The sequence below is a fragment of the Atractosteus spatula genome, chromosome 1 (assembly GCF_055471065.1).
Source record: "Atractosteus spatula isolate fAtrSpa1 chromosome 1, fAtrSpa1.hap1, whole genome shotgun sequence".
Lineage (NCBI taxonomy): Eukaryota > Metazoa > Chordata > Actinopteri > Semionotiformes > Lepisosteidae > Atractosteus > Atractosteus spatula.
Window position 1 is genome coordinate 20,828,050 of NC_142706.1, and position 26,330 is coordinate 20,854,379.

The window sequence follows — 26,330 nt, forward strand, 5'->3', positions numbered from 1 at the left end:
CTGTGATTCTTGTGTGAATACTTCAATTTGAATAACAGATGTTGACTTACTCTCAATTTGTGCCTCTCAGGACAGCAACTGTCTCTACTTCAGAGGTTTTCTCTGATTAAATATTCTTGATAAAAAATAAAGCAACGTAACACCTTGGTTAACATATATTTGAGAATTTTAAATAAAAATGGAATGAGCATTACATTTCTGTGTTACACATAGCCAGCCAGGACCATTACATAATTTGCTAAAGCCTGGGTAAAACTCCAGATATTAATGGTCTATTAAGGAATTCCTGCCTTCATTAGATACATATGGGTAGGTGATGTTTTTGAGAAAATCAAGCTGTTTTTATATTTGTAAGGTACTTTTACACAGATGAAAATCTTCAATTCATGTGAAAGGCAATTAAACAGTGCAAGTTCATTTTTTTTAAAATAATAAAGCAGTAATAATTATTGAAATTTACAGTATTACCTCTGGGAAATAATTCAGTCCATCTTACACTGAGGAAGAAATACTGTATGAATCAATTACAAAACATATTTCCTTTTCTTTAATTGCGCATATAATTTTGGCAGTTTTCTTTTAAACTGATTTACTAGAGGTTATGAACCAAGCTGCAACTTAATTGAATTGGAGAGACAATTTCTCAGTTCTCTACTACCTGGTCTGTTGTGCAGAGGGGCTGCTGATGTACAGTAGCGTGGCTGCTGTGTGTTCCCTAGGTGAGAGCTGTTTGAAGTGGGTACCCTCCTATACGTGAAGTGCTTTGAGATCCTTTGGTTTGGACTATATACAGTAAACGCCATTCATTCAATTTAAATTATTGGTATGAAAACATCTGATGTCTCTAGTCATTCCAAAACTAGTTACTAATAAATAACTACAACTAGGAAAGCCTAAAAGGCTTAAACAGTGATTTTGTCATCACTTTGTTAATAAATATATGAGTTTAAGCTTGCATACAGTATATGCCTATGTGTTTACTGATGCAGACTTATATAGTATATGTGTTGTACAAACTGCCAAAAAATTAATTGTGTCTGCATTGTCAAAGCAGTGTATTAAGGAGGTTCAAGATATACAAAAAATAAAACCTATGAGGAATTAATCCTTTCCGAGGAAGTACAAAACCCATTTGGGTCTTCAGGTTCTATGTCATGGATACCACAACATCATATAGAAGGTGCAAATCAAGTCATAAAATCAATACAGAGAGTCCCTGTTATACTCCAATCTGATATACATTTCCTCGCACTGACGTCGAGATATTGGGGACGCGATTCCAGCACGAATGTTCTTTTTGGGATTGCAACAAAACCGTTTCCTGCACTTGAGTATATTGCTATGGACTTATATTGTTACATACTCATACAGTATATAGCGTTTTGCTTGGCTGGTGGGGAACATCAGAGAATGCTATCATATTCTATCTTTACATCCAGAAAGATGAGTTCCAAGAGCGTAAGTGCAGGTGCTAAACATAAGAAGAAGCCCAGTAGCTTCAACAATCAGGCACAACCTATCCATTTCTCAAGGTTTGAGAATATAAATGAGAGTTTGGTTATGAAAGTTTGTTAAAAATCTTATTTAAAATGATTTTTTGATCATTTTAAAGGTCAAGATAAGTGTGAATGAGGTTATCCTCTTACAGTCTTTAATGTTTCTAATGGGTAAATTTTCCCTATATACTGTATGTTGTTTCGTTTTAAGTCTCGACCTTATGTTCCCTAACCCTAACGTACAGTATATTGGGGACCGTCTATAACTTGGTCACCTTAACCTTGATGACAGCTTTGCATGTCATGGAGGTTATATGATGTTAAAGAATTCATATATGCTGTAGAATTATACTGAATCTAGGACATTTGCATTAAAAAAACGTAAAATGGGTATTCAAGTACCTCCGTCGATATAAATATGGATATAAGAAAAATTAAAGAGAATTCAACAGATCAAAGAAAAAGATCAGTCTTTACAATTAACTTTATAAGAGAATGCAAAATATATTACACTAAAAATGGAGTTCTACACTTTAAGGGTCTCATTCACAAAAGGTTCTAGTCTCATTAAAAGTGAGTAAACCTGAGCAGATAAAGCGAATGTAATGAAAAGCAGCATCCAAAAACCTCAAAAGGCAGCAACCGACTATACACCTCGGTTGTGCACGAATACAGACCTGTAGAAACTTAGAAATGAGGGTAACAATATTCACACAAGTGGCTTAACTGAACAACTGAACCCAAGCATGAGTGGGCTATCTGTTCACACTATGCACACAAGAAAAGACTCCATTATCAAGAGTAAGAAGACCGGACCAGAGTACAAAATATAATGATTAGTGAAGCACGGGTTGACTCACAACACGAGTCGGGCGGGCTCGGGTTAAAAAAAAAGATTTTAGATCGGGTCGGGCGGGTGTGGGTTAATTTCTTCACAACCGTGGGTGGGTGCGGGTAAAAAAAAAAGCCAACCTGCACATCACTAAAAATGATATCTAAAATACTGCTGTGTACTAGAGGTCTTTAAACACCTATATAAGTGCCCCTTATCTTAAAAGTGACTTCCACCACCCAAAGCATGGCTGAAAAGTGAGATAAAGTGATTATTGAGGTGTCCGTGCAGCTGCAGTGGTACAATATCCTGCTAGATATATCTCAATATGAATGTGAATTTCCAATCCAACTTCACTGATTCCACCTAGATGAATCAGATACTGGACCTTAAGATATTAACAGGCCTAAGAGAACTTAAGGAAAAAAAACTGTACTTTGAATTTTAAGGACCTAGTGGAACAATTTTAAGTTTCCTTTTACAAATCCATCTGGCAAGTTTTACTCTTGCTTATCTGGAAACAAGAATCATCTTGTATGCAAGATCCATCAAGGAATGCTTTCCTTCTTCTTGGATCAGTGCCTCTTCACAAAGGACTTATCTTGTTCTTTACAAAGGACTGCGCTTGAGGTTCTTTTGCATATCTTTCCCTCCGTGTAATTCCGCATCACCTCAAAGGTAAGAGAAAACGTGAGGAAAGGCAGGACAAGCTGCAGACATTCTTCTTCCTGGACCATTCACCCAACATATTTCACTGTTTTGGAACAATGGTAGCAGCCTGTCCATCTTATGGGGTGTTGGGATCTTTGGTTGCTGCAGCTATCTCTCCATCTCAAGTGGACACTTGGGAGGCTTCAGCTTCTTTCTCTGTCAAAGGATGGTCAGGCTGCCCTTCCTCCTCAGTTACATGGACCTCCGTTTCTTCTTTAATTCCTAGTTAGGGAAGATCTGGCAGGTCTATGTCTTAATTCTCAATTCGAAGCTTGACCCCAGGGTCTCGAAAAGGCAGCAGTGGGCAGTTTTATTCGTTCTTGTGGTCTTCCTCGGGCACAAGGTTGTCATTCTCTCCTTCATCCCTGCCAAAAGAATTTTCTGATCCTGCGCCTCCATCAATAGGCTCTCTGGCAATAACTTGCTTGACTTAAGATCACCTCATCCGCTTCTGAAGGCACACAGAATCTGCCTTTAACTCTGATGAATGGAGCTCCTTCTTCCTCACCTTCAAGAACTCTTTAAACATGGGCTATAGATAAATTAAAAAAAAAAACATCCAGCAAGTGTTACTCTTGCTTATTTGGAAACAAGAATCATCCTGAATGCATGACCCATCAAGGAATGTTTTCCTTCTTCTTGGACCAGTGCCTCTTCACAAAAGGCTTGTCCTTCTCATTTATATCCATTCCTTGGAATTCCTCATTTTCTTCTTTTGGATTAGCTGCTCCTGGGTGCAATTCAAGTTTGCAATGGTTAATTTAAGCTTGGGTTGTAACTGGCTAAGATGCATCTGTCTCTGAGTCCCAGCTACCTCTGCATCCTAGATACTCTCACTCTTGCCCAGCTGCTACCAGACTTCCGCCTCACGTTTTTTCTGTGTATCTAGCTTTGCCATTTCCAACTGTCCCAGAAACTCTTTAGCTGTGTCACTGTTACAGACTTCCGGCCCTCCAGAAGTCGGAAACATCCTCCCATCTCTTTCCAGTAGCTCTGGAGATGTTAATTTCATCTTTGTGGCACAGTTTCTTGGGGAAAGACTTTGTTTCCTCCTCACACTCCAAGGTGGAGGGCAAATTCTTTCCTTCTTTATATTGACCTGCATCTCTTTTCTTCTCTTTCCATTTGTTTTTGTACAGGATTCTATGGCCTCAGGAATCACCGTCATCAGGTTCCTACTTATGCGCTGCAGCTCACCTGTTTCTGGCTGCATTTTTTTACTCATTCTCCTTTTCATGCTTCTGGTCTGACAGCTTTACAACAGACTATAATCTGGACACTTAATTATCCTGGACCTTTGGGCATCTTGTCTAGCTCCGTGAGGGCAGTTGGATGGGTAGTGGCCATACTCTATCCAATCCAAACATAATGTGCTTTTCTATTTATAGAGAGGGGAAATCAAGACCTTAGTTTGACCAACTTCTTTGTAACCTCTCCAAAAACAGCTGGGTAGATAAGATGCCTACTGACATCAAATTAAACTCTCTAATTAAATTACAAAATTCTTCTAAAAAAATACAAGTAAGCTCGTTGGTCAATCCTTTCCTTGCTCCCTCCTGCTTCTGGTGTAACACATAAAAGAGGCTCTGTAGACAGCAGAGGCTGAAGGCACCTGGCATCGTCTGCTTCCGGTCTTTAATAGACACCCAACCAATTGTTTTCCTCTAATTGGTCAGGTGACACAGGACAACAGTTTATTCCTCACCTTATTTCTCAACTTTTTGGGGAATTTGTTTCAGGCAACAACTTACTTTCTTGTCTAAACCTACCAGCCTCATTCAGGCCCTTAAAGGCTGAAAACCTTCAGTTCTATCAAAAAGGGTTTATCATTAAAATCGAGTCATACCGTAACTGAGAATCTTTGCATACCCTGTGTGCATATTTTAAAACCTTACTTCTACATACTGAGGGCTTCTAGAAATGAAGGATTTAATTAAATGATTCAAAGGCATGAGTTGCAACCATAAAGACATTTAATTTTTGTAAAAATTTTGATGCTCAAACCGGAATGATTACACTTACAGTATATCCATCATCAGAAAGCTGCTTATTTCTGGTTAAGTGTCACAGTATCCCAGATCCTATCTAGGAAGCATGATCAGAAAGCAGGACTACACATTTAAATGGGATACAAGCTATCACACAGCTTACATGGACAATTTAGAGACACAAATTAACCAAGCCATCTCTTTGGAAGGTGAGAGGTAACCAGAGCACTTAGGGAAAACCGAAGACAAACAAAAGACAGACTCAAAGCATTCCTCTAATCACTTAAGAAGGCAAGAAGTGAAATGCCTTTCATTTTAATTTTCTTATAACATTACTAAGCTATATTTTAAGTTGCTGCTTATATAAATATTCAAATACTACATTACCTCGTCCGAGTATGTGCAGTATTGTGACGGTACAATATCATCCTGCACAATAGCAGTAAACTGGACATTTAGCCGTTTTTCATTTATTTACATTTTTGTCCCTGTTTTATAATGCAAGATAAAAGAAACACTTTGACATTTGGACATTTTGACATTCATAAACATGCTGTGTACTCTTCTTGATCAGATAGCGTGAAAAAGGAAAAAAAAGAAAATGCAGTTGGTCTTATGACTTGCTCATTGGCTTCCATTTAACATTGTGCAGTATCTGCATACCAAACAGGCTTTCACTCTGGTGCGCTTATTTTATATAGTGTTATACAAAAGGTCATTTATTGTATTTGTCAGCCACACAGTAACTACAGTTGTTGTACACTTACAGTGTACATAACTATTGAGAACTGCAGACCCAAATTGGTTAATGTTATATAAAGCTAGAAAGGGTCTTTGGGTAACCAAGTCTCGCTTATGGTATTTTCCTCAGATTCCTCAGTTCTGACATCCATGCACCCATGACAGGATACTAATGACCAGTTGCCTAAAATGTTATTCATCATGTCAGAATGAGTAAACCTGGATGAATGTGACACTTTTGTTCTGTTTGCTTTTTAGCAATCCAAAAAGTAGTTTCCGGGGCCTTCCGTCTGTGCATGACTTGGTTGATAATATACAGTATTTCTGCTTCATTCATTTTTGTACCATTTCTTGAAATAGTTCCTCTTGCACTGCATGTAACCATTCATTACGTGAAAATTTTTTATACTCATCTTGCAGCACACTGATTATTTGATTTTCATTCACACAAAATGCTGCAAGGTTTAGTTCCTACAGACCACAATTCCCTGTGAGACTCAGAAGTACATGCAGGAGTAAGTATTTGGAATAAATCTGTGTTTACACGTGCTAATATTCCACTAATCCACTAAGAGTACAATATTCCAGAGATCTTACATTTGGAATACTGACGTTCATTTTCTGAATAAGCTGCTTACAATATCACTCCACAACATCGAATGCATATGTATTTACTCTACACTCACTTCATTTTTACAACAGTTTTTCCCATACTCTGCACAAAAAAACCCTGCTGGTACTGCCAGTATGTCCCATGAAAAAAGAAAAAATAACTTAGGAGAGGTCTACTGAAGATGGAGAAGAGACATTACTTGAGTCAAGTGGGAATATCATCATATTTACTTCAGAAGAGGCTTGGCAGTTGGAGATTCCCTACAGTACACCAGCCTCTGCAGTCAAGACAAACTGCTGATGTTCAGACTGCTCTCTGTTCCGTGGCTGAAGGCAATATATATCCTGTTGACTAGTAAGCCATGAAACACTTTGCAGCCACAACATCTTAAAAGAATGCGAGATTAAGACATCTGACTAAGAAGCAAATGATCCTTTAAGAGTTTTACTTCTTTATGCACTGCATAGAATATGATGATGGATTAATGCTGTGAATTGTGAAAAAAAATATCACTAATCATTACTTTTGAACAAATGAGCATTATTTTGTAAATTCAGAAGAATGACACCGAAGGACAAGAAGACATATACGCATGCTGCAGAAATATACATTGTTGCTTAGCTGATGTTTGTGCCTCATTTAAAAACCACAGTTCAGGACTGCAAGTAGACACATGACTGAAATACTGTACGCACCTGTTTCACAGAACCATGTCAGGCAAAACAAAGATCAGAAACTGATCTATAAACTTTCTGGTGCACAGCAAAGTTAAAGGTCCACGTTAATGCAGTGTGTATACCTTTTCTTGAATAAACCTACCTTATAAAATGCAAAAACTGACATAAACATACACCGAGATATTAAAAGAGGAGCTCAAAGTCTGCTCTTACCACAGAAAGCTTGCAATCTAAGATCAGGAATGTTGCGTATGCTACGCATACACACACCCCTCTCCATTAAGTTGTTAATTGTTATATTTTCCAGCATTGCAAACTTTGAAACCATTAATTTTATACCCCAGTAAAGCACTGAAATCATCCAAAACAAGAGATCAGGCATGACTGGGTGACATTGTCTACATATAAAAATATATCATCGGCACAGAGTTTGTTAACGTGATCCCAAACCAATATGATCTAAAACTGACCACCAATATTACCACTCAAACTGAGGAAAAGCTATCTAGGTATTCAAAGAAAGAACAGGCAAAGACAATGACTATAACTTAATGTATAATGTGGAGAAGGTAGCAAGTTGTAACACATGAAGAGAGTGATAACACTATTAGAGCAAATCAGACACAAAATTTCTCAATAATGTTGAAGCCAGATACACGTCTTTAATCTCTTTTGACTTCAATCTATCATATATACTGTATAATTCATGACTGTATTCATACATTTATCAAGAATAACATCAGACTCAGAAAGATGCAGCAGAACTATTAAAAATGTGGTTGGAAAATCATAGGGGCATAAACTGAAACAACAGTTATTTTATTAACTGTTTTTAACCATATTAGACTCCCAAAATCAAAATCTGAATTAAATTAAAATTCCTTATAGTTTGTACTTTGTTTTCTCTACAAAAGAGAGGGCTGACATATCATAATACTTTTTAGAACAACTACTAACATCTAGTTGTTTCAGATGAGACTCCTGTATCAAAGCAACACCTGATCTTTCTTGCATATCAAGTCTAAACAGCTAGCACAGTTCAAAGGACACTTAGGCTTGAATAAATATTACAGCAACTATCCATGGGAATGACAGATGATGTCAAATCTGATGTCAAAAATAAGTATGACATGAATAATGATACATACCTGTAGCAGCTGAAACATAAGAATGGAGACAAACAAGAAATTCTTAATCTTGCTCTTTAACAGGTTACTACCAACTCCCTACCAAAACCAAGTTAAAACAGCAGAGGTACTCAGGTAAACACAGGTAAAGAGGGCTAGATTGTGTGTTTTCTATCAACAGCAAATGTGTAGATCATAAAATGCTGAAAATAAAACACCTGGGACTTATCTCCAGAAGTTCTTTGTGCCCAATCCAACAGCCGGTCCCACTTCACTAAAGCTGGCAAACACAAAGTGACTGCCCTTTCTAAGGATACAACTAATATCATCCTTCTCTCCTTTCTCTAGCAAACACACTTTGCAAATGCTATTGCATCGGATCGGCATCCTTACAATCCATGTTTACTGCCTTTACTCAGAAAATTCGTGCATTCAAGGAAGAGATGTGCACATGATAAAAACAAAAAACTGATTGGAGAATATTGCAGATTTAATTGTGATCCTGGTTACATTATTCTTATCATCTCAAATATACAGTAAATATGTCACAAATAAAACTGAAAAAAAGTATTGAGAAACACTAACTACATAAACTAAATGTTAAATCTTAAATGTTAGATTGGTCTATTTAATAAATTCTCAGGTTATTTCTATTTTCTTATAGTTTATAATTTGTTAACTGCCACAGATATAAACTATTGACATACTGTATGTATTTCACACTATATATGTTAGCAGTTAGCAATCTTTTGGTTTAGATCTTTTGCCATCTAGCAGATCTAGAAATAAAGATCGATTCAAAAATCAGGACTGTGAGATACACATCCTCCTGTTTATTATGTTATATTGTAAAATAGAAGATACTGTATAATTAAATACAGCTTTATGAATAAAACTACAATTATAAAAAAGAAAGAGTAACTTTTGAAAATGCTAACCTTTGATTAAATGGTATTTATAATTGAATTAATATTCATTTTTCCACATTCAAAGGAAAACACTTCCCAAGTGATCATCTATAGTAGTTGAACCCAAGTTCTCCCATGCTACAGCAAATCTTAAAAGAAACAAGTTAAGAAAGACTGAGAATGTTAAAATCTGAATAACCCAGCCGACAACTATTAAATTGCTGCTGCTTGCCTGTTCACAAATTCACAGCAAAGGCTTTCCAAAAGTTCAGAAGAAGTGGTAATCATAAGAAATGGAAAAGTGGTGAAATCATTAATCACTAATTGAAAAGTGAAGCTTTTTTTGGAATAATTAATTTAGCAAATAATTAATGCAGGGGCACGCCGTGTGGTCTTTTCAGAACATGCATAAAACATTCTGTCTTTGTGTGCTTCTCACTTGCTGCAAGACCCAGGGCAAAAGACACTCATTACCTCTAATACCTTATAGCAATCAAGATGAAAAGAAAATAACTAAGAAAAATTGTAAACTTTATTAGACTCCATTAAAGTCAAAGTCTGGGATCATGTCTGTACTGGTCATCTGCAGTAGTAGCAATGCTTTACAAATCATCTTAAAGGCTTCTTTAAGTAATGATTGCTTAATTTCTTCTTTGATGCTGTCTGAGGGTATTTCTGCTCTGAGTGCTATCTTTGCTCTGTTTAGACTCTGAATAATGTTGCTCTTTCTTTACCAACAGACCTTTATCAACAGTTTACAACCGTGAACATGAAATGTGAATTAAAAATGGTCCTACTTTAAAACGTAGCACTGCAGCCAAGCAATTTATTTTGAAAACAACCAAGTTTAAGCTTCATTAACCCTGAAATTTAAATGCACTTAAGGCTTTTTTTATGTAATGCATGTAGGCTTTACTCACGATAAACAACTCTTTTAACCAATTGTATCTGAAGTGTTTCAAGACCTTCTATCATGTCAGTTAACATCAACTAGCCAGGGAAAAGAGATCTGACAGGCATATCACACTGCTTTTTAACTTCCATTACATCTGGAGTCATCTTACTAGAGTTTCACATAGTCTTGTGATTAGACTTGTTTCAAGATTTTTCTGATATTCCAACACTCCACCCTTAACACACACAAACACAGACGATGGATGGAGAAAGGAAGGTTATTACTACATTTAATGTTCATGAAATGAGAAAATATGGAAACTATGGACAGTGGTGACACCAAAGCAGTGTGAGAAAGAAGTTACACATATTCTCAGCTCTCAGTCTATCATAGGAATACAAGGTTCCACAATAAAAGAGGACATTCAATTTATCTAGTTTGTTTGGTTTCAGGTAGCTAAGTGATGCAAGTGATCTTGCCTAGCTGTTTCTTCAAAGAAGCAATGCTGTCATTTTCAACAATATTGCTGGGAAGCTTGTTCAAGATTCCTACAACCATTTTGCAAAGCAGTGCCTCCTGTTCGTAGTTTTAAAAGCACTTCTCCGGCATTTACTGCTCCAGTATTTTTCCATTGTTTCAAAACCAGCTCCTGACACCTTTGTAGAGATATTTTGCCACTTCTTCAAAACACACAGCTTTAATGTCTGTTTTCTGTTTGGTTTCCTGTTAGCATATTTTAATTACAATCCATGACACCTCAATGAGATTCAAGTCTGGAGTTGGCAGAAATTCTTCTGTTGACTTATTATTCTGTTGGAATACTAATGTGTGTTCAAATACACTGTATTGAATACATTGTATTGAATACACTACTTGCAGGCAGTAGGCTTTTAAAGTTACTGTATGTTTGGACCGATAACAGGTTGTCCTGATAGGGGTTATGTAATTAGTGGACTGCCACAGGGGGTTGTATTAGGGCTATAGCTTTATCTTATTAATATAAATGATCTAGATTCTAATATAGTTACTAAACAATCAGAAATTGCAAAGGAAATTTCACAATATTTAGATAGATGGGCGACCACCTGACAAATAACATTTAATGTGGACAATTAATGTAGGAAATTACATCTACTGCAGTAGAAGCGAACTATACAGTACATCCAAAAGTAACACGGAGCCACTTATGAAAATGACAGGTGTTTATCTTGATGCATTATTTATGTATTTTAGACGCGTGAGGAAGCAGTAAAAAGGCAAAAACAATTACTTATACTGTACTTAAAAGTGTTGAATACAAATTGAGGGATGTAATGGTAAAATTGTAAAAGATGCTAGTAAGGATTCCTTTTGAACAGTATAAATGAAATATATTGCTGCTCTAGAAAAGTCCAGAAAAGAGCAATCACATGCTGTACATTCCCAGACTAAAAAGAACGTTCCAGCACTGACAGATTGAAAGATCTTGAACAGAGTAAATATGAGTGCATCGGCAGCAGAAGTGGCCATGCATGTCCAGGCCAGGACATGCTTTACACATGAGGTGGCGTTTTTTGAATCTTCAGCAGTTCCTTTCTTCCTCCACACTTCAAACTTTCCATCACCTAAGGTGTATCTTGGTGTCATCTTTCCATAAAACATTGTTCCAAAACTCTCCTGGTTTAGTTTTTGTGCTTTAGAGCAAATTCTGAATCGTGTTGGAGGTGCTGTCATGGCCTGGGCATGCATGTTTACCTCTGGAACTGGCTCACTCTTATTTATAGATCATGTAACAAACGAAAAGTGAATTCTGAAGTGTACCAAAACCTTTTCTCTGTTATGCAAAACAAACAAAACCTTATGATAAGTCAATACATATTGGTGGTGTTTTGCCATACATTACATCGTGATAATGACACTAAACATTCAGCTAATGCAGGTGAAAAACAGTAGAAAAACCACAGGAAAAAAATTAAAAATCATTTGTTGCAGCAGCAAAATATCTCAAATGATTACACAAAGAGTTTCGTGAACACCATGACTCATAAACTTCATGCAGTTACTGCTTCAAAGCACTTTGCCACCAAATACTGCTTTTTACACTCTGAAATTAATTTAAAGCTAATGTGTCTAATTACTTAAGGTAACTTAAAAATTACTGAGTGAACACAAAGTATGGTTTTGTTCTAGTAAGATCACATGTATATATGGGATTATCCAAAAATAAAAAAAAAGTTTATTATATTTATCATTCATATTAATCTAATGAACACAAATGCAAATTACTTGACCTCAAAGCAAAAATAAGTTTGGACTCTGTAGTCCCAATATTATTATACGTAGTCCCAAAGGAACAACTTTGTGCAGCATTTACGGAGATTTACTGTTTTAAGCAAAGTCACGCATCTTATTGTTATCCTAAAATCTGCAATGGATATGATCATTAGAGATATCCCTTTTCAACATGTATGCCAAAAATACAAGATTTCTGGTGTAGCACATGGCAAACTGTTCTATCAAACTGTATAATCATGTAAACAAATACAAATAAAAATCTTCTCCCACAGTATTCTACTATATAAAAACTGGTGATGAGCCACAGTTCATTGAAGTCTTTTGTCCACATACTGACAGGGTTAAGCTCAGAAATAGATTAATAAAGCAACACATCTGGTGAAGAATCAGGTGAGTCCCTTGGCGTACTTCCGCACCAGATAAACCTACTTTCATTTTCTGCACCATGCTTCCGTATTGATGCTTAATCCTGCCTGGCGTACACCATCAAGTGTGTGTAAACTCCTAGGGTGTGCTTGGCATGCTCCCTAGAAGCACAAAAATGCCTTTCAACTCGAGGAACAGGAAGGCTTAGTGCTAAAATCTCCTTTTGCTTGTGTAAGACTCCTGGAACAGAATTGTGGAAGTGCTTGTTTAAATCTTTCCAAAGGTAAAGAAAAACCCAACAAAAGGCCAGGTACTGTATACAGGTTACAAATGATTCATCCTGATTTGCCTTTCAAATAGCTGAAGAGAGAAAGTGTCATCATCTGAAACTGTGAAGGACAAACCAGGAAAAGAAGAGATGACGCAAAGCCTTAAAGCGAGCGCTAAGTAATGAAACCCTTGTGGCCTCCTCTATTGTATAATAGTATGTAAATGCAACCTTTACCAACAATTATTAAATACAAACACTACACTACACAGTAATTAACCAGTAAGGACACTTATTTGCACAACCTTCAGAAACACAATCATCTTAATACGGTCAGCGGAATGGCATGATGCCACTTACTGGGTTTCTAATGTCAGCATGTCCGCTTGTTATTGCACAAGGCAAGGTCTTAATTGTTGGCTATCAACAATAATTTAGTTCGCTGGCCGCAAAACAGCTTGATAAAGACCAGAGCCTAATTACGCCTTGCATGTTACCTTCCTTTTCACCCGAACAATAAAAAGGCGTTTTGAGGAGCTCTGCTTACTTTATCACACTGAGCCTGTAATAGTCTGCGAGCCTGCGAGATCAAAGGGTGCGCTGGAGTTTTTCTAAAGCACGAGTTAGACCCCGCCAAGTTTATTTTGCACTTACTCCAGCTAAAAAAGCTGTGTGAAGGGATCAGCGCTAACCCCAGAGGACAGGCGGTGCACAGCAAGAAAGAGAGCGACTCCCTCGTGCTTTTCGCAGGTCAGTTCCAAGGACCATGTTAGCAGATCCGCAGCAGACCCTTAACAGGCAGCTCGGCTGCTACCAGTAATTAGCTTGGACAGCTCTGGCTCCGAGAGAGGCAGCAAGGCTACATCATAATGAGCTCAGCTGGGATTAGCAGGACAGGGCAGGGAACCAAGAGAGCTGAGGCCTCCTGCATCACGTACATAGCGAGGAGATCAAACAAGGATGGCTGGCTAGGTTATCCCCTCACTGCCTCGTTCCGAAAATGAAGCACGGCAGTGTGCAAAATACAGGCTAATGAAGAGCGACACCTCCAACAGATGAGAGCCACATTAATTAACACAATCCCTCGATCGCATTATGCAGTTACTGTTACCACTGCTAAACTTGTCACTGCTGCTGATAGGAACAGACCGCTTTGCTCCTGATGAAAGAAGTTCTTTGGGTATGTGTTTATACACACACACACATACATTTACTCACATACTTATATATGCATGTATGTATGAAGTAGCACACCCCTGAGCCAGTAGTAAATGAAACGCAGTTAACATATTTTTTAATTTTAAAAACAAAATTATTTTAATGATCTGCTGTTTGCAGTTAAGCCGGCTCACTGATAAAAGGGGAGAGGACACGGCCAAGCTGCAAGATTTTCCCTTGCGCGCCCCCCTCCAAAAATGACAAGATGTTACATGTTCATAACTAAGTAATCAGTTTGAAAAAAAAAAGATAAAAAAGAGAATGCTGCGTCTTGGGCTGCTCATTCTAGAAATGAGAGTTGGCTAATGATCTTTCGCTAGTACCCGCTGGCTGCTAATAACTGGTGAGAGGAAGTGATGCTGTGAAGTTCTTAAGGGTGACTGCAATGTGTCATGTGGGAGGGGGTGGGGTATTTGAAATGACATTACTCTGCTGCAGTGAAGAATAAAGCAAGAAATGGAGAGCACTCACTTTTCAGTTAGCAGCTTCTTGTGTTCTCGTTTGAAGTACGCCAGCTCATTCCAGACAGCATCGCTGTTCTCCTGTCTCAGCTGCCAGGGCTCAGCACGCAGACTTCGGCTGCCGCCTCTAGTCCTGTGAAGACACAGATATGGGAGAACCAGTTCTGGGCACACCTGGCTTTCGCTCTTGTGGGTTAAGAAGACCGCAAATACAGGCAATTTGGAGAAAAGCGCATTGTTAGCAAGGAAAGGGAAGGAAATGCTGCACGGATGAAAATGTTCATACCGTAGTAATGTTGTCACAGAGTCACAGCAGCATTAACAGACTCACATAGAACACAGCAGTGTACATTTTTTATCTCCCAGCATTCCAGGCTTTAATCTGTGCTTGAGATTTCTACCAATTTTTTTTATGTGAAGTGCATCCTCTCTGACATTTTGACATTGTTTCATAAAGCTTTGAAAATTTGGACAATGCCTGGGTTCTGCTACAACAAGTCACCATTCGGATGAATATAGCAGGGACATTGCTTCACTGGAGATACTGTACGGCTTTTGCTTTTAAGATTATGCCACATGTTGATACAGGATGGCTTATCAGAAAAAAATTGACTGCAAAAAAACCCTTGTGCAGCAGAAAATGTAGTTTAGCCAGATCATAACTAAAATCACAGAATAGATCACACACTACTGCTCTAAATCCACAGAAATGGCAGATTGTGACAGCACAAGCAAAGTTCTTTACTCAAACTGGTACAAGCTTGTCACAATGCATTACTAATTCAATGCTGTGAAATTAAATTATGAAATAATTTTATTATGGGAATTGTTCAAACCACATTTTAACAAAACGTAGTGTGGACATTTATGTCTCTTATTGGTCTTTGAAATTGCTAACATATTTTACACAAGCACATAAGTCAATCGCGAATATGCAGCATCCCTTATTCCATTTTGTGTTATCTTGAAATACTAACTATAGGCATCACTTATGCCTCAGTTGCCCAGTTTATTTTCAGATCCAGTTGTTTACTATTTTGGGTTCTAGAGTAAAAACTTCTGTATAACGTCTGAACAGCTTCAGATACTGTAGGTACTGTATCATACTGTACTTTCTGCCATTGTATAGAAAAATGCTACTCACATGTTGGTTAACTCATTGCTTCATTCAGACTTTTCTTTTTTCGCATAATGTGTGCTGCTTTAATATGTTTACATGGCATTTTGTTGAAGGCTATGTTAAAAAATAACAACTGACCCTTAATTAACCTAGTGCAAAAGGTACATGGTGCACAGTTCTATAAACTGAAGTTGAAAGTAAAATTCAGCACAATATACTGAGCATAAACAGAAATTTAACTCCAACACATTCACACAATTATCAGGAAAATTAATTTTGTAGCCGGTCAGACATTTTACTGAACAAACATGTAAATTTATTATTCTGACATTTATCATAGCACAGTTGAACAAGAGGTTGTCTGCTGTAAAAGTCTCAGGCGAATTGCATGTGTACAGTAGCATGTGTGGCCACTCCCAGCCATACGATGTGCAATACTTGCTTAACCAGGCTGGTAGGATTCTGTCCCATGCCTGTCATAGATCAAAAACGAGAAGCTGCCTATTCGCTGGTCTCTGAGACCTACATTACATAGCACATCATTTCTGATCATCAGATATGTTCAACAAGGCTCAGATCTAATGAATAGGGCATCCACACCACACAAATCATATTCTCACATTCAAAACAAAGCCATTTTTTAAACAAGCAACATAAAGATACTCTAATACTTATACAAGAGTCAAAGTCAATCCAATGCATCACGACTGGGCATGATAACGCCAAAAACATTTGATCATAGTACAAAATCCACATATTTTCTGAAAACATTTTAAGAGAAGACTTCTAATTTTAATGTTGGCTTAGATAGTACTACAAATGCGACAATGTCTCAGCTGCACAATTAGCAAATGACAGAGATAAAAGGCTAAAATAACTGACTCTGCATCTCCATTTACTGCATCTCCCTAACAAGTTAGGCTCTCTTTATTACTGAAGCTCTGAAAAAGTAACTTTCCAAACACATGGTTAATTGCTTGAACTCTTTAATGCCGTAAATGTATCAAGCTTTGATCAGAGCTACGATGTTTTATTATTATTTAATTTTATTTACTTATTCCCCAACTCTCCCCTGCTGATTTCGAACTGTTTTTTGAATCACTACTCAGCCTGTTTATGATGTAAAGTAACCATACAAATAATTATGAATGACACATGAGTTACACAGGGTTGTTCCAATGTAAGCCAGATGAATTTAAATGAAGTCCTGGGTAGCAACAGACTTAATATATTGGAGACTAATCCTTACGAGTGTCCAAAGACTTATTTTCCAGTGTGTTCATTGAGAAAGCTGTTTCATTTAGCCTTTGGAAATCACAGGAAGACAGCCAGATGTAGAAAAAGCAAAATGCACAGAGCAAGTGTTTTTTTCTTGCAGTGTTAAAAAAGGTAATCCTGCCCTTAAACATTTGTATATGCTTCTTGAGTTTAAATCTCTTTCTGTGTGCTAAAGAATACAATGTCAATTTTTTTTTAAAACATGAAACATCCTTAAAATGTACCTGTTTATTACAGAATCTGTGACTTGGGTAATATACGGTATAGACTCATCGCATGAACTCATCAAAGCCAGTCGGACAAAAGCAGACTTTTGACAGACAGAAATATCCAAATACACCACATGCTAAGACTCTCGCCAATCGGTGGGAATCTTTAATAGGCAAAGCATGCAATGAGGACCTAAATTTTCCCCCCTGACTTGTTAGAGCTGATTTTTCTACGTTAACAGAGTGCGTTTAAGTCATTTCTTATTGTCTCCAAATCAGGCTAGATTTGCTCCTCTGGGTTTGCTCTGTTTAAGGATGCAGTTAGCCTAGAAACAAGCTATTAAAACATCCCTTTATTCAACCCAACTTATAAGAAGATGGCTCCTTGATTAGTCAAAGAACACTTAAAAGTAACAATGGAATTGTACACTATATTCGTTCTTTCCTTAAAAGTCAGATTTATCATTTTAAATTTCAAAAAGACTAAACAACTGAATTTATCTCTTATGTAATACAGTAAAGATATAGTAAAATATAGCAAAGTGCTTAACAATGTACTGTATAAGTGAAAGGATTAATGAGTCAAAAGTACAGTATAACTGCATAGTTAAGACCAGAAGAAGCTAAATATGACGTTTTTACACAAATAAAAACACAAATGAAATCACCTGCCCACTAGTCATTAGCTCAACATACTATAGAAATTCAATTTTATTTAACCCAATAATACACATGAAAAGATTAATATTCCCATCCTTGGTGGATCTCATGAACTTTCTCCTCACCCTGATAAAGCACCAAGTGTTTTTATGGGTAATACAAGTTTTGATTGGAATGGTGCTCTAAAACACAAAAGTTGTACAAGATGACATAACATTGCTACATGTGCAGATGGTGTCTGCTACTTACTTGCCCAGCATGCTCTCCATCTCTTTCAGTTGCTCTTTGACAGTCCTATAGTTGGTCTGTATGAGTCGCAGGCGTTGGTGACGCTTATCATGTGCTTTCTTCAGTTCCTCGCTTTCTTGGGTCTCACAAGACAAAACATTGAAGAAAAAGAAAACAGCACTCACTCAAAATGGCATTGAAAAATGTTTTTCACAGTTATATTTCCACAGACAAGATGAATATTATAAACCTCATCAGGCCTTCAACAAATGCTTAAACAAAGTCAAAGCTTCCAATCTAACTCAATTAAAATATCGAAATAGTTTTCAAGAAGATCTTATACATTTCATGTCTTGAAACACAGTTAATTTCAATAAAACAATCAAATCATTTTTTAATAAACAGCAACAAGGTACAAAATACAAGGTATTAAGAGTAAGATATAAACCCATTATTTCTAGAAATTAGGTGTCCTCTTTCTGGCCTAAACATACATTTTCAGACTTGGAAGGAGCCCATGACTAAATACAAAGATGCAAAGATCTGTTACATATCCAGCTACTTCTTCCACATCATTGAGGACAACCATACAAATCCTAGAAACCAGTTCTCCACCATCAACAGATTGCTTAAGCCAGACTCCCCCACCACATTACCTACTTCATCCCAACTTTGTAACACATTCTTAGTTAGCTCCAAAATCGACAACATCTGGCATCACATTCTCCCTACAACGCATGTGACCTCCACACCATCCCCCTTCAAAACTGCTTCTGTCACCCCTATGCCAACAAAAACAAAACAAACATGACTCTGGACAACATAAACAATCTCTGCCATATATCCAATGTACACTTTCTTGCAAAAATGTTGGAACATGCTGTTACATTTGAGTTAAATAACCACCTCATTGGTAATAGCCTCTTCAAACCCCTCTAATCTGGTTTCAGTACAGAAACCGCCCTGGTTAAAGTCACTAACAATTTTCTTTCAGCTTTGGATTCTGGTTCTCCCACTTTCCTTATTCTCCTTGCTCTTAAATGGTTCAAGCCTTACTTTACTGATCGCCATTAGTCTCTTGGCAGTTTCAGTTCTGAAATCAAAATTGTTAAGTCTGGTATTACTCAGGGCTCAATACTAGACCCCCTACTATTCAGCATTTACACGTTCCCACTTGGTCAGCTAATAAGATCAAATGGTCTAAATGATCATTTCTATACTGATGATAATTAAATCTACATCCATACTAAACATAACACTGAAGTGCCACTGCTCTGTCTTAATGTACCTTTGACATAAAAACATGGATGACTCAAATTTGCCTACATTTAAACTGTGACAAGACTAAAGTCAAGCTTCTTGATGCACCCCTATAGCAACTGTTTATAACTTGGTAAAGCTAATGCAGTAAATGTATCTGTAGATGGTACTCTATTTGAATGTCAATCTAAATTGAAGAACCTGGGGGTGACATTTGATCTGGCTTGATGTTTGTCCCACACGTGCAACATATTGTAAAAACATAATTCTTTCACTTCAGAAATATCACCAGACTACATCCTACGTTTTTTCGCAAACTGTTGGTGAAAAGGTGGTCAACACGTTTGTCTTCTCTCGAATTGATTACTGTAAAGCCCTACTCACTGGGATATCTAAATCCACACTGAAAATACTACAGTATGTCCAAAATTCGGCAACCAGAATCCTGACCAGATCTAGTGATCACATTACTCCTATCCTGGAGTGTTGCACTGGCTTCCTATCAAGTTTTGTGTCGACTTCAAAATCCTCCTGCTCACCTACTGTACAAAGCACTGCATGGCTTGGCACTTTAGCATCTGTCTGAGTTACTATCGTCCTCCTCTTCACTTTGTAACCTTCGTTCGTCTAGTTCTGGTCTCATGTTTGTCCCCCAAGCTCTTCTCTCACTCTGCGGGTGACAGGGCCTTCTCCTGCTATGCACCTAAGCTCTGGAATTGTATCCCTAGGGATATCAGAGAGTCACCTTCCCAGAGCTCTTTCAAATCAAGACCAAAACCTTCTTCTTTAGAAGGGCTTTTACAGTATTTAACTGGTTCTGTGCCTGCCCCTTTGCTTTCCTACTGTATTCCAGACCCATGTTGTAATTGTGTAATTCTGACTCTTCCTCTCATAGTGTATTTTTTTTTCTTTGAGAAGCCACTTTTAAAGGCACTATATCAAATAAAGTTGCATTTATTATTTTTCAGTAAATCTGAATGAAACATTATAATAATTGTAATAAATTATATCACTCCAATCATTATGAACCAGTCACTCAGACCTCAAGAGCTCATCCTATCTAATAATGTTAAACAATATAAAACACGAGGAAAAAAAGAGTAGTTAATAATAATAATTGCTTACACTTATATAGTGCTTTTCTGGAAACTCCACTCAAAGTGCTTTACAGGTAATGGGGACTCCCCTCCACCACCACCAATGTGCAGCATCCACCTGGATGATGCAATGGCAGCCATAGTGAGCCAGAACGCTCACCACACATCAGCTATCAGTGGGGAGGAAAGCAGAGTAGGAGTAAGGGCCAATGGGAAATTTGGCCAGGACACTGGGGTTACACCCCTACTCTTTTCGAGAAATGCTCTGGGATTTTAATGAGAGTCAGGACCTCGGTTTTGCATCTCATCCAAAGGACAGCGCCTGTTTACAGTGTAGTGTCCCCATCACTATACTGGGGCATTAGGACCCACATGGACCGCAGGGTGAGCGCCCCCCTGCTGGCCCCACTAACACCACTTCCAGCAGCAACCTTAGTTTTTCCCAGGAGGTCTCCCATCCAGGTACTGACCAGGCTCACACCTGCTTAGCTTCAGTGGGTTGCCAGTTGTGAGTTGCAGGGTGACATGGCTGCTGGCATAGTTCTCATTAAATAAAGAAATGGTGGCATCTAAAATGTTAAATTATTCTGATTCTTCTATGGAATTCTTCTTCTATAGAATCCCTGTCAAAATCAAAAGTGATACCCCTTGAATCTTGCAGTTCTCTTGGACTTAAAACACTTTCAGTTTCCCTCTAAAATCAATACAATTTCCATTAATTTTGTCAATGCTAAATTATCTGTCACCACTACACCATAATTATAAAAAGAAAAATAGGTTGGTTAAAGCCATAACTTCTTTCATTAGTGGATAAGGCTTTGTGGTATGCCATGCATTGTTGCTGACAATTTTCAAGATTAAAGCTAAAATATAATGTATATTACATCCTAAATTTGCTATTTTACAGGCTAAATATACACGACTGTGCAAAAGTCTTAGGAGTTGTTTTACGTTCATTGCTGAAGTACAGTATTTGTACGTTATGCGCATCACAAAACCTTCTCCTAGTGCTTTCTACTATTTTAACAGTGTTGTAGTTGTTAAATATCAATACATTTAATTGTGGGTGAGGAGAAACCCAGCTCGTCTTTTAGTGATCTTTAATTTACACTGATGAAAGTCTTCTAAAACATGATCACAGGAGCTCAAGGTAAACTAAACAAGAGCAGGTAGTACAAACTGTTGCAGTTGAAAATCCATCACTTTTACCAATCAAAACAAATTAAGAAAATGAGACAGTCTGCAAACAAGAAGTAATTCAGCCCTTCAAGCTCATTTTATTCTTAGTAGCTAACTAATCCAAGAATTTTATCCAGCCAGCTCTTCAAAAAGAACAAATCGCTTCCACAACACGATTGGCTAGCTTGTTCCAGACTCCTACAACACATTGTGTAAAGAAGTGTCTCTTATTGTCAATTTTTAATACACTTCCTTTCAGCTGCTACTTGTGTCCTGTCTCACATTTCACTGATGATCAATCAGGTTTTCCTCACTCAAAAAAAAACAATATAAATCCTTCAGTGGGGCGTCTCCGATCATGATCAAAACCACAGCACCTCAAGGTAAACAATAAATTAGCAACCAGTATGAAGTGTTGTGGTAGATAATCACTTGTGTTAAAGAATCAGATATAATTGGCTCTTTTTCAAATGTTCATTAACATAATTTGTTCCTCTATACTTACCCATAAAAAGCTTATTTGTGTGACAAAATACAGCTCTATCATGATTAATTATCTTAAAATAAAATAGTCAAAACAACTGATCAACGAAAGCCATAAAATAGTGTTCCTATATGCAGATAAAAATCCAGTGAGTGAAAAGAGGTCTAATCCAAAAGGTCTAATGTCTTCAGCACAGCAGTGTAAGTTTTGTCAGCTATCTAAAAACCTGAAATAGTAAAAACACTTCACTTTGAGGAAGAGTATAAATGAAATTCATATGATACTCGTATCCATTGCTTAAAAAGCCTAATAACACAAGAACCTTTGATATCAACTGAGAAAAACCACACAAAAGACAAACACAATTTTTAATCAAACTTTTAGAATCCATAATGACCCAAACAAAATTCATTAATTTATTTTCCATAATGATTTAAGGTTACACATAAAAATCTTAAATATAATTTGTTTCTCATTCTGTGACTGCAAGATTTCTATAAAATGCTCCCGTTCTTATCGGCGCTCAACCACTGACATAAAATAAGGGTTACCCACTTTACAACACACCTGAAGATAAAACTGCTGCATTTGAAAAAAAAAAACAGTACAGAGCCACAAAGTTTTTGAAGAGTTTCTCTCTGTTCACTTTTTTTTTTCTAGTTTCTGTCGGCGTGGAACATTGACAAGGGTTTCTCAAAGCCAGCTTGGCACCTGAGACGCAATTAGTTGCAAACATTTACATTCAAAGAACATGGAGACAAAAGAGGTTCTTCACACTCCTTTCCCCCAGCAGGATTTGCTGTTGAGTGAGGGTCACCTAGAATTGTCGGAAAATATTAGGGTAGGCTAGTAGCTATTAAAACTCCCAAATTACATGGGACTTAAGGTGAATATATAGATTTTCCTGACAAAAAAACATTATTCTGACCTTAACAGCGAACACTTTAAACAGGCAGGCTAAAACAGGACAGGTTTCTGCTTCAGTGGCCAGAGCTCTAAAACTTGTCTCCTGGTTTGAAGGAAAGAGCTTGTTTACTGCTGATATGACACGGCTGCCCTGTGGAGAGGGAAATGCAGGCCCTGAACCCTGTTATTATTAACAAGGACAAAAAGAACAAGCACCACAATAAGCAATGTGACAAGTATGGATTTACTGTTAGATATTCACAAAGGACATCAGTTATGCTGCGGCTATTAAAACAAACTGGATTTTTTTTTATTTAAAGACAAAAGGTCTGTGTGATTGTTCCCGCATGTTTCAGTGTCATGACATTTGGGAAATATCCACTTTTCAACCCATAAAATGGAACATGGGCCATTTTTGGTACCAAAATCATTGTATTGGTACGTATACTTAGAAATCAGCACTAGTTTATTTTATAACTTCTTTTCTTTACTTTAATGGACTGTATTTAATGGTATGAGATAAATGTATTAAGATGTACTAACTGTATTAAAGGCCCAGAGGACAACAAACTCTAAAAAAACAGATTCACATTTAATTTGCACGATAGTCTTGGTTGAGAGTTCACAGAGAGCAGCACACTGGCACGTCTATTTGCATTTGCTAGGCAATGTGCACTCTAATTGATCTATCAGTCTCAAGAAATAGTTGCCTGTAATTCAAAAGAAGAATTATTGCAAGACAATAAATCTGGAAGAGTGGTATAGTTTGCACTATATAGCATGGTTAAATAAAAAAGAATGTAAAAATGAAACATAAGAATCAGAAATGAGTTTAAGAATCCTGTATTCTTTTTGATTGTGCAGTTGGACAGAACTTGTACTGTCCATTTCATTTCTTAATTTCACTGTTATGCGGTCTGAGGAATTCTCTCTGCTCTGGTATGCTGTCTGTGTCATTCTCAAAGTGCTGAGGTGGTAATGTGTTGCGCTAACTTAGTTCTTACACCTTACTGACATGAGGATCATATTATCGTGACCTTTTCAGCGTCATGATTTTTTCAATACATTATATTTCAAGATTCTAATGCAACACTGATTCGTATTCCATAGTGTATTTTTCCGTAATATTGATATTTTTGGTTGCTGCTGGAAGAGTACCTTAACGGCATAACAAACCATTGCAACTGCAAGAAAAATTTAAATAACAGTTGAGAACAAAAAAACAATTTGAAATTCAATCACGCAATCTACACCTTAAATAGACTCACAAAACTAAAATTGTTAATTATTATTAAGTGAGAGTGAGCGACAGGGGGATAAAACTAAAGAATGAGTGACGCTTGAAAGCAAAAAACAATGCTATAAATCAAAATATAGAGGATGTTTTAAGCTTGTCAATTAAGATCAAAATGTGGGGCTATACAACATTGGTAACAGAACAGTCAGAAATGATCAGGACACCATCTTGTTGTCCTTTATTTAACCATCTGGGCAATTTGGGAAAAAGAGGAAGAATGAAGGTCAGAAGAATTAAACGGCTGATTAGTTTAGGGCCATTCAGAGTCCCGCAGAATCTTTTTAACTGACCAGTGTGCCAGCTGCTCTCCTGCTGTTTCATTACTTTCGTAGAAATTCAATATGGGGAAGAGACTAAAAATTAAAAGGTCAAGAAGGATGCTGCTGCTGGTTTAAACAAAATTATAATTCAATTCCTCTACGGCTGTCAGTCTTCCCGCACTGGTGGCAACATTTTTTTAGCTTTATGAACCCACTGAGTGTAAACCAAAAGTGTTGTGGAGAGAGCTGCTGCCTCACTGCTCTACAGTCCTGGGTTTAATGGATACCCTCTGTGTGGGGGCTGCATGTTCCCCCTGTGTTTGTGTGTATTTTTTCTTGCTTCCTGCACCCATCAAGCCTGTGGTGATGAATGTCGCAGGAGTGTATGTGGACGCAATGTAATAGACTGACATCCCATTCAGGGTGTAATCCAGGATGGCTCAACACTTACCAGGGTAAGCTTTCTAATAATGGATGGACTATCCGCGTTACTTATGCACAATATAAATTGAAATTGACTATACACATCACTGCTTTTCATGAAAGCTGCCAACATTTCTGTTCAGGAGGATGAGGGTCCAACCTACACCTGTCTGTATCCATGGGGGTGGCTTGGAGATAGTTGACTCATACAAGTACAGTACCATGTTCACATCGACGATAGACTGGAATGGACTAATAACACTGAGGCCATCTACATGAAGGGCCAGAGCCGACTTTACTTCTGGAAGAGGGTTAACGTGTGTAGTCAGATGCTTCATAAGTTCTATAAGTCTGTTGTAGCGAGTGCCATTTTCTATGCGGTGGTGTGCTGGGGCTTTGGGATTAGAGCTGGGGATGCCAACAGGCTGAACAAGCTCATCAAAAGAGCAAGTTCTGTCATTGGGTCTGATCTGGACCCCTTGGAGGTAGTGGCTGAGAGGAGAATGGTGTCCAAATTAAAGACCATCAGGGACAACGTCTCCCACCCCCTATATGACATGCTTGTCGGAGTAAAGAGCACGTTCAGCAATAGGCGTGTGACAGGGAGCGCTACAGATGGTCATTCTTACCTTCTGCCATAAAACTGTACAACGCGTCTACTGTGTGTCTGGGCAGGGACAACATTGACTTGTTTGGGACTAAACCCAAATCCTCTGTTTCCAACTAGTGTCCAATATACAGTATGCTTGTGGATAATGTGCAATATATTTATACTGTGCAATACATCTTCTTGTGTATTGTACATTCTGGTTTGTTTTTGTATATTCTGTACTGTGTGCAATTCTCTATACTGCACTCTATATTGCACTTCTCACTGACTGTGCTTACTGTAATGTATTGTTGTATTATTGTATTAGTATGTTACACCGTACTGTGTTGACTGTGCCTGGCTGCTGTTGCACTGCAATTTTCCTCACGGGATTAATAAAGTTTCTATCTAATCACATGATCCAATTTAACACAAACACCTGTTAGCTGAGTTAAATCTAATGATTTCAAGGGAAAAGTTATTTCTTTTAATTGAAACCTAGACTGGGAAGAAATTACTCAGGAAATTAAGCAACCCCCCCCCCAAACAAATACACTAACCCTGCCTTTCCAGTTTCTAAACCAATTACAACTGTAGCTTTTATCAAAACATAGCTCCAAAAACACTCTTCTTCTCATCTCTCAAACTGGTAAAATCTCCTTACAATTACAAGGGCTAGATTTTGCTAAGCAATTGATTCTAGGAGAACAAAGCTCAGACAGGGCAAGCTCACCCTAACCTCAAAGTACAGAGGGTTATAGGTGG

At 37.6% G+C, this 26,330-nt stretch overlaps 1 protein-coding gene across 1 annotated transcript in view; it reads right to left on the minus strand.

The window, feature by feature from the left end:
* The window catches only part of cntln (centlein, centrosomal protein), a 190,471-nt gene that overhangs the window by 96,815 nt on the left and 67,326 nt on the right, over window positions 1-26,330 (minus strand). The window contains exons 12-13 of the mRNA XM_088933536.1: window positions 18,092-18,213; window positions 14,586-14,702 (exon numbers count right to left, since the gene is read on the minus strand). Coding sequence (XP_088789662.1) covers window positions 14,586-14,702; window positions 18,092-18,213 — 239 coding nt within the window. The remainder of the gene's footprint in view (window positions 1-14,585; window positions 14,703-18,091; window positions 18,214-26,330) is intronic.